The sequence below is a fragment of the Clinocottus analis genome, unplaced genomic scaffold, assembly GCF_023055335.1.
Source record: "Clinocottus analis isolate CAN_PGR_092001 unplaced genomic scaffold, fCliAna1.0.p SCAF_1, whole genome shotgun sequence".
NCBI lineage: Eukaryota > Metazoa > Chordata > Actinopteri > Perciformes > Cottidae > Clinocottus > Clinocottus analis.
This window is the reverse complement of record NW_027175820.1, coordinates 11,023,717-11,047,700: the sequence shown is the minus strand read 5'-3', so window position 1 is coordinate 11,047,700 and position 23,984 is coordinate 11,023,717. Positions and strand designations below refer to the sequence as shown.

Genomic DNA, 23,984 nt, shown 5'->3' with positions numbered 1-23,984 from the left:
CTTCTCTCAGTAATTAAAGCAAACACAAAGCCGGAGCCTTACCAAAAGCAGGACTTGGTCAGTCCAGTGCGCTACACAAATTCACACTTAATTGGATCGTGATTTTGTGTGGTCTTCCTCTCCTTTCAGGATGCAATTGCAGGTACAATTTCCTTCTTCCACTGACTCGCAGCTGACTTGAAGCTGGAGCTAGGAGCCCATTCACCTCACAAAGCCCTGCCCCTCTTTTCACGGAGCACACCCAACTACTTCCTGCAAGCTCGAGTGGATGTGATGTAATATCTCCCATTTGATTACCCCTTCAAAGTCACATGTAGTAGAAGCAAAGTAAACGCATCCCAATATGCTCTTACCCGAGTCAGAATCTTTCTGGTCTCCATTAGCTCCAGCAGTAAATGGCAGCTTCCTTTTAGGGGCCTTTTCTTTCATCTCTTTGACCCCATCACTGCGATCCAATTTGGGAGTCTTATTTGACAACACTTTATCCTGTGAAAGAGACAAACCGGAACACAAAGGAAACCTTAAGTGACATTGTTCAGATTTGACAGCCTTAAACAGAATGAACAACAAAAAGGGGTGTAATTACAACTTTACATTTTTTTTTGATAGAACAGACTGAAAGAGAAGTTAAAAAGAGACATAGGCTAATACATATATAACAGTTATATATATGAGCGAGCTGTGGATCCTGCTTCTGTAGTTGGTGCTGTTCACTGCCCTGAATCCTTTCAGCCATTATGGGCTTCGCAGAGCAAAACTTTTCCATTTGGATTCTTCCTAGATTCCAGAGCAAAGAGTCTGGCCCAGGGAGAGGAGGCTAAGCTGACGCCGACTCGGCTCTGTGGTCTACAGCTGCTGGAAACAATCACAAACCCAAGTGTATCTGCTATCAACAGATGTGAATACTTGTGTTTGTTGAACTGATTTCTGTGTTGTATTGGGATCTGATAGTAACTTGCTTACTGACAAGAGCTTTCCCAGTAGTTGTTGAGAAGACAGGACAAAAGTCAGGAGTCGTTTATCGTTGAACTATTTTAGAGTTACAATTATACATTTCATTATGAATATCATCATGTTTTTAATTAATTGATTGACCATATGTAACAATGAGAAAAAAAACCTAATTAAGAAGGTATCAGTCAGAATTGTTCAGTATTTTTAACTACATAATTGTGTTGTTGAGTTGGAAGAAGGGAGTGAAAGCCAGAAGAATAAGTGAATGACAGAACGGAAGTATCACAGCAGCAGAGCCACTACCTTCAATACACAAAAACAAATGCATGTACCCTTCTAGAAACCGCTGTCTGACAATGCACAACATTAGGAAAAATGGTCAAAGCAAAGCTGTAATACAGGCCATATAATCTGAAATCAAAGATGACACAGGAAACTACTAAAATGAGTCACTCATTAAATGTAAATCTTTATCAAAATCAATTACTAATCAAAGTTTGTATTTGTATTTTCTAATAATTCATTTGTCATGCAGAGTAAATGCATCCCCTTGTATTCAGTAGTCAATCCTGGAGTATTTGAAGTAAAGACTGTGCTTGTAGAATACAGTTGACACCATCATGAGAAATAAACATGGCAGGATAAAGCACTCAGTTATAAGTGAATTTACACTAGGAATAGATTCACTCGGTTGTGAATTCCTGGTATATTTGTCAAACTGCTTAGTCCAAAAATGTATTGGGATATAAGGTCAACATGATAATTATGCTTCATGTACAGATGGCTTCATATATTGTAGTGGAGATGCAGGAGCAGTTAAAATGTGATTTCAGGACACTGATTTATTTTACTGTCTCTGTCCTACCTTCTGTGCCCTACTCCCCTCTCTCCATCCTCAGGGCAGGTTTTCCATTATGTGTCGACTCTTTGAACTCCTCCCCCTGCCCTGCCCCAGTCATAAGACTATGATGTCATGGTACAGTAGAGACAAACAGTGTCAGCTACAGTTAGCTGATCTCTCCGACTCTCCCTTCCTCTCCTCGTCTGTGTCTGCGCTTAGCGACACAAAGGCTTTGTAACAAGAGAGCACGCAATTCATGCAAAAGCATGAGGTACACATCCAGGCAAGTGCAGAAGCTACAGTCATTTTAAGTGGGGGAAACAAGATGCAACTGAGTGATTTCTTTAGGAGAAGGAAAATGAATACAACAGCAAATGTAAAGCTAAATACACCAGTCGATCTCCAGAGTTAGACTGGGTTATTTTCTTCTTTAGTTAAATTCAAAGAAATCTTTGACGAAAGACTTTCCTCACATCTGCCTTCACAAGACGCCCTGCCCTGTTTGATGGTCTCCTAGCAATGGAGCCTGCTCTTTTCGCCTCCCTCCGATTTCCACCCACCCCTGCGCGCTTCATTCCCTCCCTGTCTCCTCTCCTCCCTCCGTACCAGAGTCTGATGCAATCCTTTGCAGAGGGTTGTAAATCCATGCCAGGATAAGCTGTATCTCTCTTCTTTTTGCCTCTTGTCGCTGCACCTGGCAGCTGAACAGTTGGCACACATGACATCATCAAGCTGCGTCCGACACTTAATTCCACTGCAAACAACATGACTGTATCAGTGTCAAATTCACAGGACGCTGACTTTGTAGCCTGCATTTCAGGATATTTACAACAGGTTAACAAGGCTTTACCATTCCAAAAGGTGCCTCTGAATCTGGCTAAGAAATTCTGATTTCAGCCAATATTGCCTGAATCTCAAAGACGCAAAGAGTATGTTATATGCAAGAGTCAATAGCTTTATTAAACATTAAGGTAATCCTGGTGAAACTGGATACAGTAACTACACTTCATTTACAATAAATTTTAAATATATACGTTTCAATGTGGAGGCATGTTTTTTGATGGCTCAACTTTCTAGTTCTGGTTACTGAAAAAAATTGCAGCAAGTGACAAACCCAACAAGTTCAACCACACAACTTCACCTCATTGACATAAACAACATCATCGACACTGGGAAACTCTCATAAAGCTCAACTCCACCAAAGACAGATCAAGAGAGTGTGATCAACCACAGAACATCATTGAAACACATACATACATACATACATACATACATACATACATACATACATACATACATACATACATACATACATACACAGAGAGAGAGAGAGAGAGAGAGAGAGAGAGACAGAGAGAGAGAGAGAGAGAGAGAGAGAGAGAGAGAGAGAGAGAGAGAGAGAGAGAGAGACAGAGAGAGAGAGAGAGAGAGAGAGAGAGAGAGAGAGAGAGACAGAGAGACAGAGACAGAGAGACAGATATATAGATAGAGATATATAGATAGATAGATAGATAGATAGATAGATAGATAGATAGATAGATAGATAGATAGATATTCATGCATCACACTGGAGGAAACTTTGGAGGGACAGATACATTCTGTTGAACGCCTTGTTCGCTTCTAAACCCTTCTGGTTGAGAAAGCTACTTCTATATTTTAGCCTACTTTCCCGATGTCTGCGAGGCCTTCCAAGGTTTAGAAATTGTTGCTCAGATGTTGTGGTTAAGTGTCAACTTTCAAGGACAAACAGTAGTTGAAATTGGGATTACATGGTGTATACAAACATTTGGCCAATGTGCATAGTGTGTGTCTGTAGGTTTTTCAGTCTTACCTTCTTCCCACCCTGCTTTTCCACCATGTCGGTGTTGAGTGGGAAGTGGTCCAGTTGGGGGGTTTTAGATCCCCCACCTTTGGGCATCGTTCAGCTCTCCCCACGCCAAGCTTCATTCACGCTGCCATTGCATCGTCATCAACCGTCTGGAACAAAGGGAAAGAAAAAAACAGTGACGGTGGGGGAGGTTAGCAACTGGCCACTACATTTCTTTGAAAACACATTTACACACTGCCAGACGATGCTGCCATTAGCGGCACATCAAGCACTCTATTTTCAACCATTACAACCTGATCTGAAAGAGCAGTCGAGAGGGAAGACATCAGGCTGAGTTGCAGCTGTGGGAGGCAAAAAGCTTAACTGTTCTCCAGGTTGAACCCAGAGAGCGAGCAAATACCATAAAACATGCTTGGTAGTATCTGCATATCTTAAAGCAAGAGAAACTGCAATCCCTTTAAAACAGCTAAGGTACACACACCATTTAACAGGTGTGTGTACCTAAAGCAGTTGTATACTGGAGTTTAGATATGACACAAGGACGGGCCATGTAAGATATTGCATCACCCCAATGTTGTGGGATACTGAGAGCTAGGAACAGCTGAGGAATTTCTTCAGGAACGTGACTGGCACGTCTCAACAAAAACCCAAACAGCTACTTACCGCCATAGCTAGCCACCACTTGTAATTGTGGGCGTTACCCTGTTCTCATTCATGGCATCCTGACCACAGACCGTTAAGAAGAAGGATCATCGCCTTCTTACAACCAGAAACCTATCCGTTATGAGTGATTGGTTTTATGATGAACTTATTGAATAGAGAGCTCTGTGCAAGTACACAATAACAACCTCCTAGCCTTTGTGAAGAGAGGCCTTCTGCTCCACAGGGCAATGAATTATACATTCCATCCCTCAATTCTCTCCTCCATAAAGCACTTTTTTCTAAGTGCGTCCAAGTATGATCATCCTTGTGACTGAGTGAGTGACCAGATGAGACTATGGCTGCATCCTTTCTTTCCCCTTTACTTTGAGACACTGGCAATCCTATCTTTCCTGGCGCCACTTCCATCTCCACTCCCATCCCCTCCCCCATCCTCCTTCCCATCCTTCTGCAGTTATCCTATTCAAAGACTGCTATTTATATCCCTCCAGTCAAGTCAAGACAGCCAGCCAGCCAACCAGAGAGGCACAGAGCTATAGAGGATGTAGTGCTCCTTTTTTACTGGTGTATGGAAAGAGACATGAGCAAACAGAGCAAACCACAGCCCCTTCCTCCCGCCTCTGGCTCATTGTTACTGCCTCTCTGCTCCTGCTAGGCCCTCTCTTCAAACCTCCCTTAGACTCCCACCTCTCAGCACACCAAACAAAGTGACAGGAAGGTTGACTACTCTCAGATATAAACAAACCTAGCAACGCGCGCACACGCACACACACAACTGGGTCAGCTGGACTTCTCAAACAACAATCTCTGCACTATTTTGGGACAACGATGATGGGCACTTATAGTACATTCAGCTGACAAAGCGCAAAACGCAAGAAAATTATGTTTGCAATGAAGCAGTCACACAAGAGAGGAAACCCAGTTCAAAACCACAGGCCCCATTTCCTTTGTAATTTCGTCCCAATCAAAATATACATAACATCTGTTAACATTGTGAGTCTGTGGGATTCAGTTAAGTGTTCTTGCCACTAAACAGTTGATTGACTCCATATGTGTATTTGTATGTGAGTGTATACTATATATACAAAAAAAAAGGTAACACAGTCTATGAAAACTAAGTTTATCTACATTAGAAAAACATATTCTATTGTTTGACATTATTCTGCTATTAATAATTTGTGCCTTTACATGAAATAAAGGCTGGGCTGTCCTTTCTATGTTCATATCGTCCAATCAATAGCTGACGGTGTCGTGGCTCATCATCTGACGCAGGTAAGCATTTAAAAGAGTTTGAACATTTTATGTAAAATATCTAAACACTTGACGTAATCTATCTACTGTCATTACGGTCTCAAACAACGGCTCCTTTTTTAAGTGTGAGCACAGCACCGTGTTTCGTTTAACGTTTGGCCATCATCTCATCTTCAATATCAAAATCTAATCATATCTATAAACAGGGCATGTTGACATTTAAATTATTATGATTAATACTTTGAAAGTAAAAACACTTCTCTTCTTGAGCAAATATAAAAGTTATGGTGAGCAGGCATAAGGGGAACAGAGATGCAGGGTAACATTGGAGTCATTGGATTCATGGAAAGAGACGTCATACTGCTTCATAATTAAGGTCAATCTTATTGATTAACGGGGCTCAGCGGGCAGACATGCCGCCCCACGAGAAACATCTCTAAAGGCACAGTAGCGCAAATATACATGTTACGTTCGGCTTATACATATTATATTTAGTCATTTAAATGATATTATGAGGTTAGACAAAGTGGTGAGTCGAAGTTCAAAGAGCATTCACGCTTTCAGGTTAATTTCAGGTGTGAAAAAACAAAAGAACTCAACGACTGTATTTTGAGGTTGAAGGGCTTGAAAAGATTTTTTTTTCATTGAAGGAATACATAAAAACTTCAACTTCAATATGTGTGGTCAATATCAAATATCAATACAAATATACATTTCCGAGATAACTTAGATAAGCCGGGCAGCGTGGGTTCTCTCCGGGTTCTCCGGCTTCCTCCCACAGTCCAAAGACATGCTGCATAGGTTAATTGGACTCTAAATTGCCCGTAGGTGTAAATGTGAGCGTGAATGGTTGTCTGTCTATATGTCTGCGATGGACTGGCGACTTGTCCAGGGTGAACCCTGCCTTCGCCCCTTGACAGCTGGGATCGGCTCCAGCGCCCCGCAACCGTAATGAGGATAAGCGGTTAAGATAATGGATGGATGGGAACTTAAATAAGCTTTAGTTAAATATTCAAACAGGAGTATTTTGGTTTAAGATATGAGCAACCTATTGACTGCTGAAGATAGACAAAACAGCTAATAACACTCGTGACTTGACCCCAGAAGGTTTTAATGTTTAATACATGACGTGAGCCCAGTTAGGCCTGGCGATGAAGATGACTGCAGAAAGTAGTGAGGAGAGGTGACCCAGAGAAGCAATCTCTTCCAAATAAAGGACAGGACCTGCCAGTACTATTATCCATCCGGTCTCCCTCCCTTGCATCTACACATCTTTCTTTCAACGTAGCCCGTTCCTTTCTCTCCTCATCTTCCTGTAGCATCCTCTCAAAACTCAGAGCCACTCCCTCTGCGGTCAGATAGAGGCCAACACTTCAGCATATTGCAGCATACTCCATGCACACTCTCGGATGCACTTACACACACCACAAGCACACTTGCATAAGGATGTTATAGTAGAAGTTTACTTGATTTAGGAAATGTAATGTTTAGGGCCGACTTCAAAACAAACAATGTGTAGCATTTACAAACCTCCTAAAATTGAAATCACCCCTTGTCTAACAATATCCCAACTCGTGAAACTGTCGTGTATAATGAGAACTGGCCATTGCGAACAAAGGTGAATTCTTTAGTTCAAACAATTTGTGGTACAAGCAGCTAATTAGCTAACTAGCAGGGGTTCCTCAGTGATTCAATGATGAAATCTCAGTCTTTGTACAAGATGAAGAATTATTAATGCAGCCATATTTAATAATATTGCATGTGGTTGTAAATACATTCATTTTAAACCCTGTAAAAGTGTATTATAGTGCACTATACAGATTTCAACATGAATATTATATTTTTTAAATGCTGTTACTATATGGTGAAGCCTCCTGGGATGAATACACACATGCTATTTTTATCATATGTTATGTTATTCTTCAAAAGTGCAAAGCATTACAAACCGCCAGGTTCAAGAATTCAAATGCTAATTCAGCTACAGATGTCTGCTGCGGTAAAACACTTCAAAACTATGTTGATGGATCAATTTTTTAAGATACATATTTTGTGCAGGGCAAGCAATTCTGCTAGAATATAAACTGTTAAATATATATAGGGAAACACCATTCAGCAATGGTAATGCAACAAAGAGATGAAAAGTAGTTGTTTACTCCAACTACGTGCCACTCCTAACTCATGACTCTGATTGTCCAACACAGAAACGCACCTTAAATGTTTCATACTAACAGCTGAACAACACAGCAGCTGCATACAGGGATGGGCAAGTTGCTCTCCGTACGTCTGTCTGTGCTTGTGTTGTGCAGTTGTTGTGTGCACAAACCCCACAGCTATTGCATCAGATACAAATCACCAGCACAATCCCTGGCTGTCAGTCAACTCATCTCGGTGTTGGTTAACAGACACGACTGATACACAGTAATATAAATGGTGAAGCCGATGTTATAGGGGTGGTCAAAGTGCTCTTTCAACTTTACTCCCTTTGTACGTGATCACAAAATTATTTAGGAGCCTGCAACTGAGCAGAGATATGCTTTGAAACACCACTACCTTCTTTTTAAGGGTGTGATTTTTTTAAAGTAAGTTCTAGGTTTACAACGACAGTGTCGAAGAAACATCATTTGATGAACACTGCAGGTGCACCATTATCTCAACTGCGAAAAAATGAACAGTAATCTTCATTGCTGCAAAGATACCTAGAGTGGAAAAATCAAACCATCCAACACATCAGATGTTTATAGCCAACGCTAACAGCTTAAAACATAAACATGGCTAAATATGCTTTATGGGGTATTCAAAAGCAAATGTTGTTGGTGGTTATTTTTACACATTCTGCACATAATAGTGCTTTGAAGTCTCTTAAAGCAAAAGCCACAAACTGTACCTATCCTGTGGAAGCCACTGATATACACAGCGTGTTGTTTTGATTCAGCATCACCCACAATTGTATATCGTTAAGGATTTTAGGGAACACAGCAAAAATCCCAACCTCGCTTCAGCAAAGACGTCGCATTTCTTTTCCACTGTCATTATTTACAAATCAAGGTCAACTCTGAAGTCAATTTATTGTAGATTTGACCACGAGTATGAGTTCCTAAATGGATTACCCATGTAAATATATTTATGGTGACTGGACAAAGGTCAAATGTCAATTGTTGCTACTTCCAGTGTCCTCCCTCAGTTATGCCTGACTAATTACACAACACATGTAAGGGTGCAAACATGCCGTTACCCCAACCCCTCTCACTTCAAACAGATTTCTCACCATCACACTAATAACTGAGTTTCCCACATCTTGCCAAAGGCCTGCATGTTGGTGATAACATGTATGTCATTCATTAATCATGATGACCTCTTTTGAAATTGTACTGAAGGGTGTTGTTTTTGTATTGATCGTGACTATGATGTGGATGTGTATACATACACACGGCCACAAATACGTACCATACATACATGCATGTGTGCGCATGTACAAACGCACAGAAAGTCGTTTGGTTATTACAACACTGAAATGGGACCATCTGATCCAGTTTGTGTGTGTGTGTGTGTTTACCCTGCTTTGCCTGTGGTAGTGGCAGGAAAACGGGCTATAGCAGAAAAGCGGCAGCTAGCTCGCCTATTTGGTGTGCAAATAAAGCGGGCCAGGCTCGACTCCTGTATCCTGGCAACCACAGCCAGCCTGGCTGCTAAGTCCCTGACCTGGGTCTATTCACTTCATTATAAACTTGTGTAGAGAAAGAAGAGGGTGACACATGAACGCACACACAAACATGTGCTAACACACACAAGCACTGAGAGGAAAGATGCATTATGCCAGAATAGAAATGTGTGATTAGATTGTAGAACATTGCATCAAAGAACAGTGATTATCTGTCCGCCTTGAGGAGGGAGACCGAGCTTCTAGATTAGCCTTTTATAATAAATGATATGCATTTAGTATGCTAGCCTACATGCTAGATACACTATTGTTCCGAGTTTGTATTTTCAGAAAACAAGTGGGTTAAACAAAACCGTAAACATCTAAATCGAGCATTTCTTTTCCTACTTAATAAAAGTTATTGTGGTGAAATGTCGACATGAGCAGCAGGTGACACACAAGGGCATCTGGAAATGACAAACATATATTTGAAACGTGAGCGAGTGGGAGTGGTTGTATTATCCAAAAGGCTCGAAGAGCAGAGCGAGCTAGAAAGCAAAAGAGAAGAGCGAGATGTGGGGAGGAATCCAATCACTTGGTCTGATTTTCTATTCTGAGCACGTTCCCTCTGCCTTACACCTCTCTGTTCCATCCAATAACAGCTCAGCGCTCGCTGCCTGCCTGCCAGTCTGGTAAATCATGCCGTCTTTGCCAGTGACCTCGCAAAGATAGTGGCAGGCCTGTGTGCGTGTGCTTATATATGTGTGTGTGTGTGTGCGCTTGTGTGTGTGTGTGTGCGCTTGTGTGTGTGTGTGTGTGTGTGTGTGTGTGTGTATATATATATATGGCTGCAGGAGAGGCCAGAGACATAGTGCTTTTTGGCTCTCTCTCAACTTCATCAGAGCTCTGACTCACTCATTTCTTCCCCCTCTCCTCTCTGAGTACTTCTCTCTCATCTGCCTTTCTCTCTATTCTCAACATCTCTCCCTCTTCTCTCACAGGCAAAAACCTAACATTGCCACAGCAACATGTGAGCGCATGCACACGCACATGCATGGAAAGGCTGTTGCCTAGCAACTCAGGGATGAGACAGATGCAGGCCTATCAGAGAAGCTAGTGAAAGAGCTGTGAACAGAGAGAGAGGGAGGGAGCGAGAGTGAGCGAGCGAGAGAGAACCTATTGATAGAAGAGTGCTTCTGCATATCAACCTTAAGCAATAGGATTCAATCACTTTCTGACTTTTGGACCACTGTCTGACCAAACAAAGCCGTTTCACTCATTCACAGACTGTGCTGACATCTAACACAGCTACCACATGGGGCGCATAGTCTATATTCACGTTGCATGTGATAACACCGCATCATTGTCAGTACAATGTCACAGCAGTTAGCAGCAAGCCAGTTCAGTGGTCCACCATGACCACTGAACTGGGAGGATCTAGGCTAAATAGATGTTAAAATGACGTACTTCATTGTTGAATAATAGCTTCATGAGTGACTTTTCATTAAAGACATGAGCTTCCCCACTAAAATAACGGATGAAGAAGAGTTTTTTTTAACGTAGCAAGTAAAACCAACACCACCACCAATGAGAATTTGGTCTGACAAGAGCACACAGACCACCCTTTTGACCAACTGACCAGATGGTGTCAGACTTACAAGCAATATCATCCAATACGTTTGCAGAACTACCACCACCAAATGACAAAGTCGACACTTAATAAATCAGTTGACGCCACATTAAATGCTCCAATTCTCTGGTTTGCTTGGCCTTATTTGCATGTTTAACCCCCCGATCTGAGTTGTTAAACAGTGTTTGGTAGACCCATCTTCCCATACAGGGAATATACACAGGTCATAATCACACAGCACTAAGCACAAAATGCACCAAAATAACAAGACTGTATGTTGCTGGTGTCCTACTTACTAATCTATATTCTAAAAGGAGTGACTAAAAGGGATGGTTTATTATTATGTATTCAACACCACTGTTTTTTCTGGCCTATTACTGTAAATATTCCAGTTAGAAATTTTTGGCAAACGCAAAGTCTGTGTGGCAGCACGCATGAAGCAGCTACCCAGCTTGCCACTTCCAGCCTTCCCCATCAGCTACACCCACACTGAGCTGCTCGCTGAATTTAGATCTCAAAACAGAAACAGTTCTGTACCGACACAAACTTTGAAAAGCAACCACGAGTGCTAAATATTTTGCAGCAATTCATGTAATAAATACAGAACCAAGTTCATTAGTTGAGTGAATTTGCTGTGTTATACACCAGCTCTGAATAAATTAAGTCAGGATGCCCCTGCTCGGGGGCGTTCACTGGACAGCTGAAGCGCAATAAAACATTCTTGCTCCAGGATTGTATAAATGTAAAACAATAAAGCATTTATTATGTTGCATAGATTTGGAGTAGCTCCTTTCACGATTGCACCATTGTTCCGCCTTGCTGTTCAGTGGCAAATGTACAGATGCGGAATGGGCCGACATCATCACGTCGTTTCACCGGCAGTATTGTCGTCACAGAGGCGAGCCCGATGTCTGCGTGAAAAGGGACAGTTGGAACAGCGGAACAGGTGTGACGTTTTGATGAAAAGATTTATTTTAATGACAAAGATTAAAACAGCAACCTCGAACGGCAACGAATTGGAGAGACGATAAGTTCCGGGAGCTCCATTCCCTCTCAGCAGAGGACAAAATCAGCCAGCAATATAACAGGGACGGTAGGAACGGATGCAAGTTGCTGACCGACGTCTATGGTTTTATGTCACACAGAGTGATGCCGCTTTTGTGTTAAACATCACGCCTCTTTTGCTTTTGTGATGCCCGCATGCTCTCTGAAACAACACACTTGGTTTGGTTCAGTGTGAAAAAGGAAAATTGTCCTTACGACGGATTTTGCTTGTTGAATATCTGAGTAAAGGAGCTCGTGACCAGAGGAAGCGCTGTGGTTCATAAGAACAGAAAAGACAACTTATGCATTCGTGGTTAATGAAATGCACTAAATAATGATGACGCAGGGGCAGAAGATTTGTGACTCATCCCACATTAAACAAATAAGCTGTGTAGCATGTGTGACAGTACATAAAACAAATTCAGTGGTTAATGGAAAGGAAAGATTAAGAATGCGAGTGCCTGAATAACAAATACATCTCTGGCCAATAGTAATATGTGTGGACCCTTCTTATATTAAAAACTAAATCACCTAAAGTTGAATAAATATCCTTCCAAAGACAACAGAAATCTATTCTTAAAAAAAGGATGTTTGAAACGTTTCTGTATGGGACAAATAATTATGACAAATTGTGAGATTGCAGAAATAGATAGTTATTCTGGGAACATAAAACTGTGTTGAGATACTACTAATCCCTTGAATAAAAGTCGATTCATCCTGTTTTTCCTGAACATGAAACGTTGGCTTACATACTGCTCACATGCACTTGCGAGATCCTTTCTAGTCTTCCGACTACTCATTCATTCATGCGCGCGCGCACACACACACACACACACACACACACACACACACACACACACACACACACACACACACACACACACACACACACACACACACACACACACACACACACACACACACACAGGAAGGAGGCTATCACACAAGGTGCCCCCTGCTCATCAGGATCTAAACTATAACTTCCAAATACTGAACAGACAGCTCCATCTCTTGAGCCACAGCAACAAATAATATTTTGGTTAGAATTCCCTGAACTAGGACTGCTAATCTATGAGGATAAATGGCTCGGGGAGGCTGTTTGTTGTGGTGGTGACATGCAGTGGTTGGCGTACACCATAGCATTTGGAGTAGGCCAACAAAACGATATGTGGGGCAACTATTGACGCGCAAAAGTGTCAGCACCGGTCTCGTCAGTCTAATGAGGCCCAACACAACCTTTACAGAAATCATTTGACATGGGTGATCTATGTTGATCAGTGGATAAAAAAGGTTAATTATTTCTGTGACTCAAAGTTGGCACATTACTGAATAACTTGGTGGCGAAATCACACAATCTGGACTGTGAGGAACAAACTCCTCCATGTAAAGCTGTCATAAAAAAATCAAAAAGAAGTTAATATATAAATGGGAATTTTGAATCAGAATATAATATTTCTTCAGAAGGTCTTAGTAGTTATAAAAACTACTTTTAGTGCAGTAAATTCAGAAATATATGTACGATTTTGTTTTCTAAATCAGAACAGATAACCTTAAAAGTCGGATTTATTCTCATTTTCCTTCAAATGCAATGCAATAGCAAAGAGCAAAGCTGGGGAATGAGGGGGATCACATGCATCAGGGGTCCCAGTTCAGATTTGAAGCCAGGACATGATGGTTATGCGGTTATGTGCTTTAGCTCACTGAGCAATGAGGCCGCCCCATCTGCCCATTATTATAAACCGTGCAACGTGTTACGATGTGCGTGTGATCTCGATCATTATGCTCCGGCAAGAAAGCAAGAGCTAAGATAAATGATTGAATGTGTGTGTGCTTGCTTGAGAGAACATGAGTGTGTGAGTGTGTGTGGTGTGTATGTATGATAGTAGAATGTGAGGCATGGTGACAGGCTCTACATTAATTAAGGATTACGTGAGGAGGTAAAAATAAATGCAGAGCAGAGGGAGAAAGCCTGGATGGATAATGAACAGCGCAAGAGCGAGGGATGCAAGCGGGGCGCACAGGGTGGGTATGACCTTTGCACAGATGAGCATCATAATGTCTCACAAAAACACACCGACGTAAAATTGCCATCATCTAAAGAGCGTCTCGTGTTTGAAGCAGTGTATGATGTGAAACGCACCAGTTTTCTACAAAGGGCCAGATATCTCAGACATGGACAAAGGTTTCGTCCGCTAGTTGATCTCCAAACATTGCATGTTCGTGGACATTATAGCTAAATACTTTTAAAAAAGGATAATGATCCGGCTCTCAGCAACTAAAAGCCAGTCAGTTTCTTTCTTCTTCTTTTTTTTTTTTAATAATGACAACTTTACAGTTATGATAACCGTCATTCTCACAATAAAATCCCTGTTAGGCAGGATCCTGTTTTCTTCATATGTACAATTTACTGGGATTAAAATGCCTCACCTCATTTTAGAAGGCACAATCGATTATCCAAATGAAAACAAAGCCAAAGTCCTACAATCAAGCACAAAATTAGAATCTGCAGTTTCTGCAAATTGTGACAGATGGTGATTTAAATAGAGACGTGTGCACTGCTACTGGACTTGAAAATCTACGGTATTATCATTTATAGTAAGCAACCACAATATCAACTGCTGAATGCAACATTATTCAGATAGACTAACGCGCTAGCTTGTTCCACTGAACTGATCCAATGAGCTAACTCAATAGAGAACATTTCAGCCTCAGCCCCTCGCTGTCCTTCTGAAGGATCAAGACCTTAAGCTACAAGCTACATCAAGCTACATTGACTTGTTCACACTGGTAGAGGAGAGTGAAAGGCCCAAGGAAAAGGAAGAATGCAGCAGGACAGCTACCACCAGAAAACTTTCAGAGCAACCATCTGAAAGACGACCTCATAGTCTCTCTTTTGTACAATGACGAATAATGGACACATGCGCCACAGTGTGTATTATATGCTGTATCTTTTCATAAATATACTATATAGTGTATATGCTGTATCTGAGTATATGAAAACGACTATATATGAGATTTTTCAATTTCAGAGTATTAGCTATATAACATGTAATCCAGAATTTCAAAAGTGTATTCCAAAAAATATCTTCACGAAATTCTTGACTTCTGTGAAAACTAAAACGAGCGCATAATGTATTGATGCGTTGTTGTGCACAGATGAGAAACACAAGTAAAATGAAAACGCTGCAACATTTGTTGTGCTGAATGTGGATTTATTTGGAGTTTGTAGGTTTAGGCTGGTGTGCCTTTGCTCCTTGTGGAATACGTTGATCTGGAGCCCTGGTGAGTGTGGTAAACCCTGTGTTTAAACTTGATATTTAACTGGGTCTATTATAGCCCAGTGGGAATAGGACTCACACGTTATTTGGGAACTTGAAATACAAGTGAAGGCCCCTCTGAGATAGGTCGGCCAATGCATGTCAACATTCTGCCGCACTGCTTTGTGTTATTACACAGGGACCAAAAGGTGGGACAGGCAGCTGACTTGGCACATATGGAGACAGAGAAGGACAACCAACAGCAGACAGATAGCCAGACAAGCAACCCGATCCCTACCACAACAGAGGAATACAGGCAGAGCCAGAACAGAATCAACACATACAGCTACAGCCTTTCCAAATGGAGCCTCGCTGGCTAGGAATCATTCCTCAGACACGCACAACATACACACGTGGGTGCAGCGTAGCTGGGGACCAAACAGAATGTTAATGCTGTCCTGGTGCAGAGGGAGGCAGGATCCCAGATGAATTATAAATCACTGGGCAGGGCCGGATGGAGGGATGGAAGGATGAAAGACCTGCTACTGCAGAGCACAACCAGCTGAGGGCTGGGGCGGTGCCTGCTTAAAGAGGGGGCAGGGAAATCAAGCCAGACTAAGGCAGTGTCGAGGGCATGTACATATTCGTTATTTTTTCATATATATATACATAAAGAAAGAGATAATATTACATATATCTGTGCATAGCAGTCAAATGTTCATGCTGACCTTATTCAGCTTTGTTGTCCCTGTTTTAGCCGTATGGTATTTTGCTGCAGTCAATAGACATAAATAGACAGACAAATTCCTTGTATGTAATGACACTGACTTGGCCTTTAAATTCTGATTCTGCTTGCTAGTATAGAAACTGTAAAGAGTGGATGCCATTTAAAAGTCTTGAGCAACCTCAGAAAGGATTTGTCTAAAGACCATGTCTCCCTCAAGCTGAGCAGAGGAATATCCCATTTCAATAGAAGTTGCAGTCAAGTCTCAAATGCCAGGCGGAAAAAAAAAGAGGTTAAATTAAAAGTGATTCTGAATCTTTCTTGTATATGACAGTGTTAGCATCCAAATGAGCATGAGCTCAAAATTAGTCAAAACTGAAATGCACTGCTTCCACTACATTTATTCAGAGGTGACAGTAATCATTTGGTGCAATATTGCACCGAAAGAGACGATAGACAAGTCAGATTGGGCAAGACATCAATTGCAAAGAATTGCGATTCTTACCCTCAATAATTCCGAGTGATTTTACGTGTGCGAAAAAACTAAACATTGTTATCAAAGTTATGTTGATGAAACAGAAAAGGTGTGATAATAACCCATAATACTGCAATTACATCAAACACGTTGTTAATCTGACGCGCGAGTAGATTACAAGCAAAGTCAAAGCAGAGACGCAAATGACTTGAATTTTTTCCTGGCCGCGCAAATGATAATAATAATAATAATAATAATTCGCCCCAAAAATTTGCTTGGCGAAGCCAATCAGCGCTGAGAAGCTCCGCCTGTCATCACCACCGTCCTGTCGTTGCTGAATCAAACTGCTGCTAGTAGTGCTGGTAGCGACCGTCATCCAGACGCTGTTGTGGGACTACGGATATGATTATGAACCCAGACACGATGGATTTTGATGTTCCGACGCATGTAGAATTTATCCAAAAAGTATAAAAATAGTGGTTATTTTCATTGTGGGTGGCTGAAACGGTAACTGTTTTTAACGGCATGTTTGGTATTATAACAGCATTATTGTCGAGCGAGTAAACTGACGCAAGAAACGCGTTGCGAATATTTTCAACGCATTTGGTGTGAACGCAGCATAAGAGTCGAATGCAGCATCCAGACAATGTTCAAAAATAACCCCTAGTTCTACGTGCTGCCGTTAATCTTGAAGAAAGACAAGCATCTATTTTTTGACTACTTTGTACCAAATCACCAAGAGACTAGGAACTGCAAACTCTTGTTAGGTGAATTAAATAACTTGATTCACAGTTAGTTTCAGTTCAAATGACTTGCGCCTGTACAGCCTGTGGATAACAATGGCTGCTTCCCCCAGTACAAACGTTGCAGCAGAGATACTATGACCATTTTATGCCCCTGATATAATGATACTGTAATAGCATAATAATGCAAGTAAACCATAAAAAAAACAATGCATCCTACGCATATCCGACTACACGGTTCTTCAGTATCTTTGGCTTGCCTAAGCCAAACAAACCATAACATCAGTGGTACAGATAGGTAGACAAACTAACAAATGAAAAGTTCACAGACCATAGTCACTTATAATGGACCAATCAATGCACTCATCGGATTGGACAGAAGGCTCCAATTAGTGGAAACTAGAGACAAATGAAACCTCCGAAATCTCAAACAATACATTGTAAATACAAATTTTTGGGCTAACATTTTTTTTCTACAAACACACAAAATGGACGGGCACGTTGCATGCTGTGACCACACGTCACAGGGTCCTTGGGTCAAATGGAGACAAAGGCTCAATCCTAAAATCCCCAAAACTTTCCCCATAACTTTGGAGAACTCAACCTGGACAATAAAAAGCCCAAAGCAACTAAATCAACAGACTATAAAGAGTCGACAGCTCCTATAGGCAACTTGGCCAAATGCTTAAGCCATAACACGAACAGTTTGCATGCAGTTTGGAGTTAGTATTAGTGTGTGCGTGCGTTATAGCTCTCCATCTTCGTCCGAAATGGAAACTGCAATAATTGAAAGAGGCACTACCCTGGGGGAATTGTTCTTCCGTTGTTCACTGTTCACAAGGCATCACATCTGAGCTTGAGTCTGTACACAAACACACAAATACACTTCCAGACCACAGCAAACAACATATGGATACAATTTAGCCAATTAAAGCTTGAACCCATAACCCAGTACAGCCCTACCGCAGAGGTAACAAACAGTTTTCATGTGAGAAGAGAAAAGAGAAGGGATTAAAAAAAAGTTGGATAGTGATAAGAAAGCAGGAAAAGGGCAAATTATACATCGATAAAAAACAGCTGTTTTTCAGTGCTTTGGCCGTTTCCCTTTTCAATTCCCCATTCCAATAGGCCACTACCCAATAAAGAAGTTTAAAAGCAATGTAAGCACTAAGTCCATCCCTAAATAATAATGTCATACACAGTCAACTGTTTTGCTTTGTGGCAAGCTCTGCATAGCACTTTAACAGAACATATAATCTTCCAATTGTAAATAATAATAATAATAATAATAATAATAATAATAATAATAATAATAATAATAATAGACACTACATTGGAAATTGTGTGAAACATTACATTTACCTATATGGCTTAGTGAGGTCCACGATTGATCAATCATCTATTTTTCAAGAAAAATAATGTCATTACAAGCCCATTACTTGTACTAGCCCATGCAAGTAGGGGGATAAGCTGGAGGGTTAGGTGTGTGCTCGCTCTATATGATATCTTTATTTTACTACTCTGTGTGGATATATTATGCAGTGCACTCGAGACCTGGCACTGCATGGTTGATGAGTCTTGCACAATAAAGTAACAATATGGAAATCCCAGCGGCGTTGCATTCTGCTGGCTCTATAAGTTGGCTCGCTGTCCTAAGGCTCATGCTAACGCCATGCTACAAGCCCCGGTGTCTCACAGCAACTCCCACAGCAGACCAGAATGCGCCGCAACAGAAATCTTATCAGGAGACGAAGCTTGCTACAGCTATGATACAGACGTTAGTCTTTGGGGACAAGCAATGCTTTACACAAGCTTCAGACACAGTGGAAAAATAAGTTAACGACCCTCCCATCTTCTGGTGGAATGGACATGTCATAGATGTCCTTTAACTGGCAGAGTTACCACAGTATCTGCACATCCCAGGGACATTGGTTCCTCCTGAGCTGCTGCTTTTACCAACTGGAGTAAAATAAATCCAGGAAGATTGAAGGGTGTTGTCAAGAGATCAGTTGAGCCTATTTTATGTTTCCTCTTGATAACAGGCACTTGCTCTTGGCAGCACACAGCTCTTTCCATTGATACAACAAGAATGTGTTCGGCTTTAAGCACTATGTCTGGCCTGTATGCTTAATCTCTTCTTTTGCATGTCCACAACCAAGCCTGAAAAAAAAAAAACACAACTTAATTTGCTAGGTTTGATCTTTGAAATATTGGAAGGCAATTTTTTCAGGCGCCATCATTTTGAATGATTTTCTTTATTTTGTGTTTATCAGTTCATAAATTATGCTACAAACATCATTCATGTAAATATTTAAAAAGGTTTCATTGAGCAAAAACTGGCCGCTATAAATTCAGTAAACAGCAAAAAATGTGCATCGTTAATAAAAAATAAAATGTCAGTACATATAATATCTGGAGTTTCTAAGTATTAGAAACAGTGACGAGCGCAGCAGCGTAGTCATAAATATCATGATGGAGGTGTACGACAGATTTCAGCACAAATAAGACAGGCATGTTCATTGGAATATAAAGAGAGGAACACAAATCAAATATGATGGATTGGTATTGAAAGCAAAAACAACAGACAAAAGTTAAGAAGGGAGCTGAGGTTAAAATTCAAAATCAGGTTAAGGAGAGAAGTGATGCAACAATAGTATTGAAGACATTGCTTTTTGGTTTAACATTCAACTGTCCAGAGGGACTCTCATTCAGACCAAACCAGTCAGATTTGTGGGTGCTCTCGAATAGCTGCCAAATGAACTCCTGATCTTTCTCACTTCTCTCTCAGCCATCCCCTACCCCCACACTCCAAGGCTGGAATTTCCTGTTGATGGCCCAGTGCAAACGCCCACTCTCTTACGGAAAACTTACTTTGAAGATGAGCACGAGAGACGGAAGAAGGAGAAAACCACTGAATAGAAATGCACGTCATGATGGTGCCTTCTGGCAAAATCCAGAAAGTTTATACTGCTGGCACACTTTTCCATTTACCCATGCCAGAGAGACAGACTACCACTAAAATGACAGACACAAATGCCCACACCACGCACGCAACTGAAGGAAATCAAAGTTGTCGATAAGGCTATAAAAAGAGAGATGATGGTTAAGGCAGAATGTTTGATGGGAAGGAAAATGTGGCCGAACTTCATGGCACTGGACAGGATTTCACAGAACTCTGTCTCAGTCATGGACCGTTTCATGGACAGAGGTTTCTGGTCTTACTGGTAGAAGAGTGGCTGCAAGGGGGCGCAATGTGGCGAGGCAGCTGTGAGGACAAGGGGTGCATTGATGCGAGGGAAAAGGGACAGATGATACAGGCGTGTGAATGTACAGCCCGAAAACTGGGCCTACTCAGGTTACCTCTACAAAGCTTCCATTTTACCCTGGCACAACCCCCTCCTCATCTTGTACACAGATGCACATCTCTCCTTAGCTTGTTCCCATATTGCACGTGCCTTAACTGTGCTCTCAACATGTCCTTTTATGTTCTGGCATCATTTCGCAAGTAACGGTTGACCACCATCAGGACTACTGGATACACGCTTAACTGTGGGCCCTGTGCGTGTGTGATGTAATAGCGCAGTGTTTTCAGGAAGCCCCAAAGGGGGGCGAAGGGGATGGAGGAGGGGAGGAGTGGTCGGGCAGTGTTGCAGGGCTTTGTATTGTTCCTTTACCCCTCCTTCTGTTTTTGTTCGGTTGAGTGACTCATCAAAAAAAAAGCCACTGTGCCCTCTCCTCCCCCCGTCTGGCCAATATGAAAGCAGCCATGGAGAGAAGAGGACAAAAGGACACACATGTGACACACTAAGGCCATTTGGGATCTGGGTCAGGATGTTTAGCTGGTCCTCAAATCCTGCCTTTCACTTGTAAACGCCTCTGACAGACCACAGCTCACCAGACCCTTTAAACTCACACTTGCATGAGAATTATCTCGAAAAAGGGAACTCTTGTTTAGTCTCATCTGCCACCTTAAATGAAGAAAATGTCTCAAGAAATGGTTTGGAATTTGTAGACATGTATAAATGCACATGTGAAGAGGCCCCGGTTTTCAATGGGGGTGAGAGGGGTGTCATCAGTGTCAGAGCTGGGAAGCAGAAGGCCGTATTCATATGCAGATAGGGCTTCCCTCCACACTGGAACATACCGAAACAATTCCTCACAAGGAGGAGATGCAATGCATATTCTCACACAAATTGTGAGCTAACCAGCCAAAAGGTAGCAAGCTGGAGGACTAGTAGAAATCAGCACCACCAACATGTGTGCAGTGTGCACTGGCCTGGTTTTGACCCTGGTGGATTGTTAACATGGTCACGCAACAGATCTGGGCTTTGAAAAAAGGGAGTAGACGTATTATTAATCTCAAATGGTATGCCTTGGTGTATAATAAATAATATAAATACACTTATTTAAAACAGAAAAGGTCAATTTCTGCTTAACATTAAGCAGAAAATGGAAAGTCAAGACACTACAATGTTAAACAGTGCCTCTGATGGCAAACCTAAACCTCAATAAAAATCTGGAAGTAGGCCTAAGCATTTCATTTCTGACGCAATAATACATTTGCTTGCCGCAGCTGACAGATTCAGCATCTAGGTCAGAGGGAATGCAGTGAACGAGGACGGAGAGACTGAGCAGCACTGCTTGTTATAATACAAATGTATAGAGTTTGTCTCCCAAAAGTGATATACTGCACATAAAAGCTTTCTCCAGTACCAGAACAAAAACTATCAAAAACAGAATAATTAACATTCAGAGCATTCTGGAGTACAGATTAAGCAGAAAAGCAATTTTATACATGAAATGGTTGTCTGTTTGCTCCCTTGCCTGCACACTCAAACACACTTCTCTTACACAACGCTGAACGTGAGAGGGCTCAAGATAGAGCAACTGAGCAGGGATCCGGCTTTTGAAGCATAAAGGAGTGAGTCATGATGACCTACATAGGCTGCGAGGAGAGAGTGAGAGAGAAAGAGAAGGGGTGGGGGGGTGGGAGAGATTCCTTCCGCATATCAAAGTGTTTACTTGGCTCTGCATGCGCTTTCTCTACGGGAGGAAGAGAAGGGGGGAAAAGAAAGCAAGAAAAGGGTAGATAACGTTAGCATGGAAAAGAAAACGAGAGGACAGGAAAGAGGGAGTTAAATAATACAATAGCTGTAACTGTTGCCTCCTTAAGCTCTACACTTCAGGACATATTGAAAGCACAGCCAGCAACACCCAGAGTCTACCCTGAAAGCGACATAGACAGACAAACTAGGTTGCTGCTGCGAGACGACGACAACAACAACAACATCATCATCAAGGTCCCAACATGCCCACTGTAAATATCAGTAATTAACCAGAATCTACTATCTATCTATTGTGATGCAAATGTGTGAGGAGGCAGTGCAGTGTCTCCGTGATTTATCAGCTAGAATTCAGCCTAATACCAAAGAGACCAGCAGCATTCGTGGCTGATCAATAAGCACTGCAGAGAGATACAGTTCCCTTTGAAGCCGAGCCGTGGATCTGGTTTCCTAATCACCTCCACCACTGCACCCTGTTCCTCCTCCTTTTTGTCCCTCCCACAGATTTTCCAATACAATGGAGCAGTTTTCACACTACATGTGGGCCTGAGCTGGGTTGGCCTGTTCGGGAGTAGAGAGGGGGAGTAGTAGTTTCAGAGAGAAAGAGAGAGAGAGAGGCAGAGAGAGAAGGCAAAGGAGAACAAGGAAAAGTGGTACCACAGAGGGGAACGCTATCATTTCTGGAAATGGGACAACATAACTGCCTCGCATTCACACTCTGTGCTACATAATTTGCAGTTGAATTAGTTTTCAGATCAAAGTGCATGGGATCGTAACAGTGTTCCATGTCAAAGCTGTTTTACTTTGCATTGGAATGAAAGCCATGCCGCGTGAAGATGAATTATCTTTGGTGAAATCTTCACAGTTAGCACTTAATGGGCTGACACTAAACCAAGGCCAGAGTGCGCGTCATTTGCAGGTATAAAACAACGTTACATAATCTTGCCCAAGTATCTCACTATAGAGTAGGTCTATAACATATCAAAAGAATTCATAAATGGGCTACGACAGTAACAACATTGCAAGTGATTTATTTGAACTAAAAGTAAAGTAAAATACCAAAGAATACAAAATGACTCCCCAATCTCCGCTGTCTCCTTTCTCTCTTCTGTTTTGTGCTGCATCACCTTTCTATGTGGCCATGGGAGCTCAGCCAAAGAGCTGTTAACTGCCATCCACAAGAGGATGGCTGCAAGAAAACGAACAACATCCTCTCTCTGAATACCATGCACCAGGTCGGTCTCACACTGTCTCTCTCACGAGTTACGTCTCTGTTATGAATCCCAGACCATGAACCTAAGAATTTAAACTACACAGATCAGGAAGTGATGCTATGCATCTAGTCCAAAGCCAAAAGCCACCCACTGCAAAGAAAAAAAAGGGGGGAGGAGGGAGACGGACATGAAGTTACACTGTCCTTTACTGACTGTGGTGGACAATGGGTTAACTTGAGTATGGCATGTAAGGAAAATGTTGTGTGTGCTTGTGTGTTTCAGGTTGTATTTTGGAAATGGGCAAAAGGGTAATGGGGTTAGGGAGAAAGAGTCAAGCCAGAGACAGCATCTGGGGGAGGGGATGTAAAGAGGAAAGGAGACTCACTAAAAGGACTGTTGAATTATTGATGAGCGCCAGCAAGCTGGCCCTCAGTACTAATGCACGGACACACATACACACTAAAAGGTGCACACATGCATTTACACAGTGTGGATATTGTTACACATTACATCATCTGTGCATCCTCCCCAGCCACCACCCACAACCTCAGCCTTGATTTAGTTTGTCTGTCCTTTTGTCTCTTTAACTAAACCGGTCTCCTGTCTCATGTCACGTCATGCCCATTGCATCCTTTACCCTCCCAAGCAGACACTGTGCTACTA

At 41.8% G+C, this 23,984-nt stretch overlaps 1 protein-coding gene across 3 annotated transcripts in view; it reads right to left on the bottom strand.

Annotated features, from left to right (window-relative positions):
* The window catches only part of ankrd11 (ankyrin repeat domain 11), a 103,906-nt gene that overhangs the window by 20,940 nt on the left and 58,982 nt on the right, over nt 1-23,984 (bottom strand). For all 3 annotated transcript variants that reach the window (XM_068580344.1, XM_068580360.1, XM_068580352.1), the window contains 2 exons: nt 3,627-3,772; nt 354-486 (listed from right to left, as the gene is read on the bottom strand). In XM_068580344.1, the coding sequence (XP_068436445.1) occupies nt 354-486; nt 3,627-3,713 (220 nt within the window). In that variant the 5' untranslated portion in view covers nt 3,714-3,772. The remainder of the gene's footprint in view (nt 1-353; nt 487-3,626; nt 3,773-23,984) is intronic.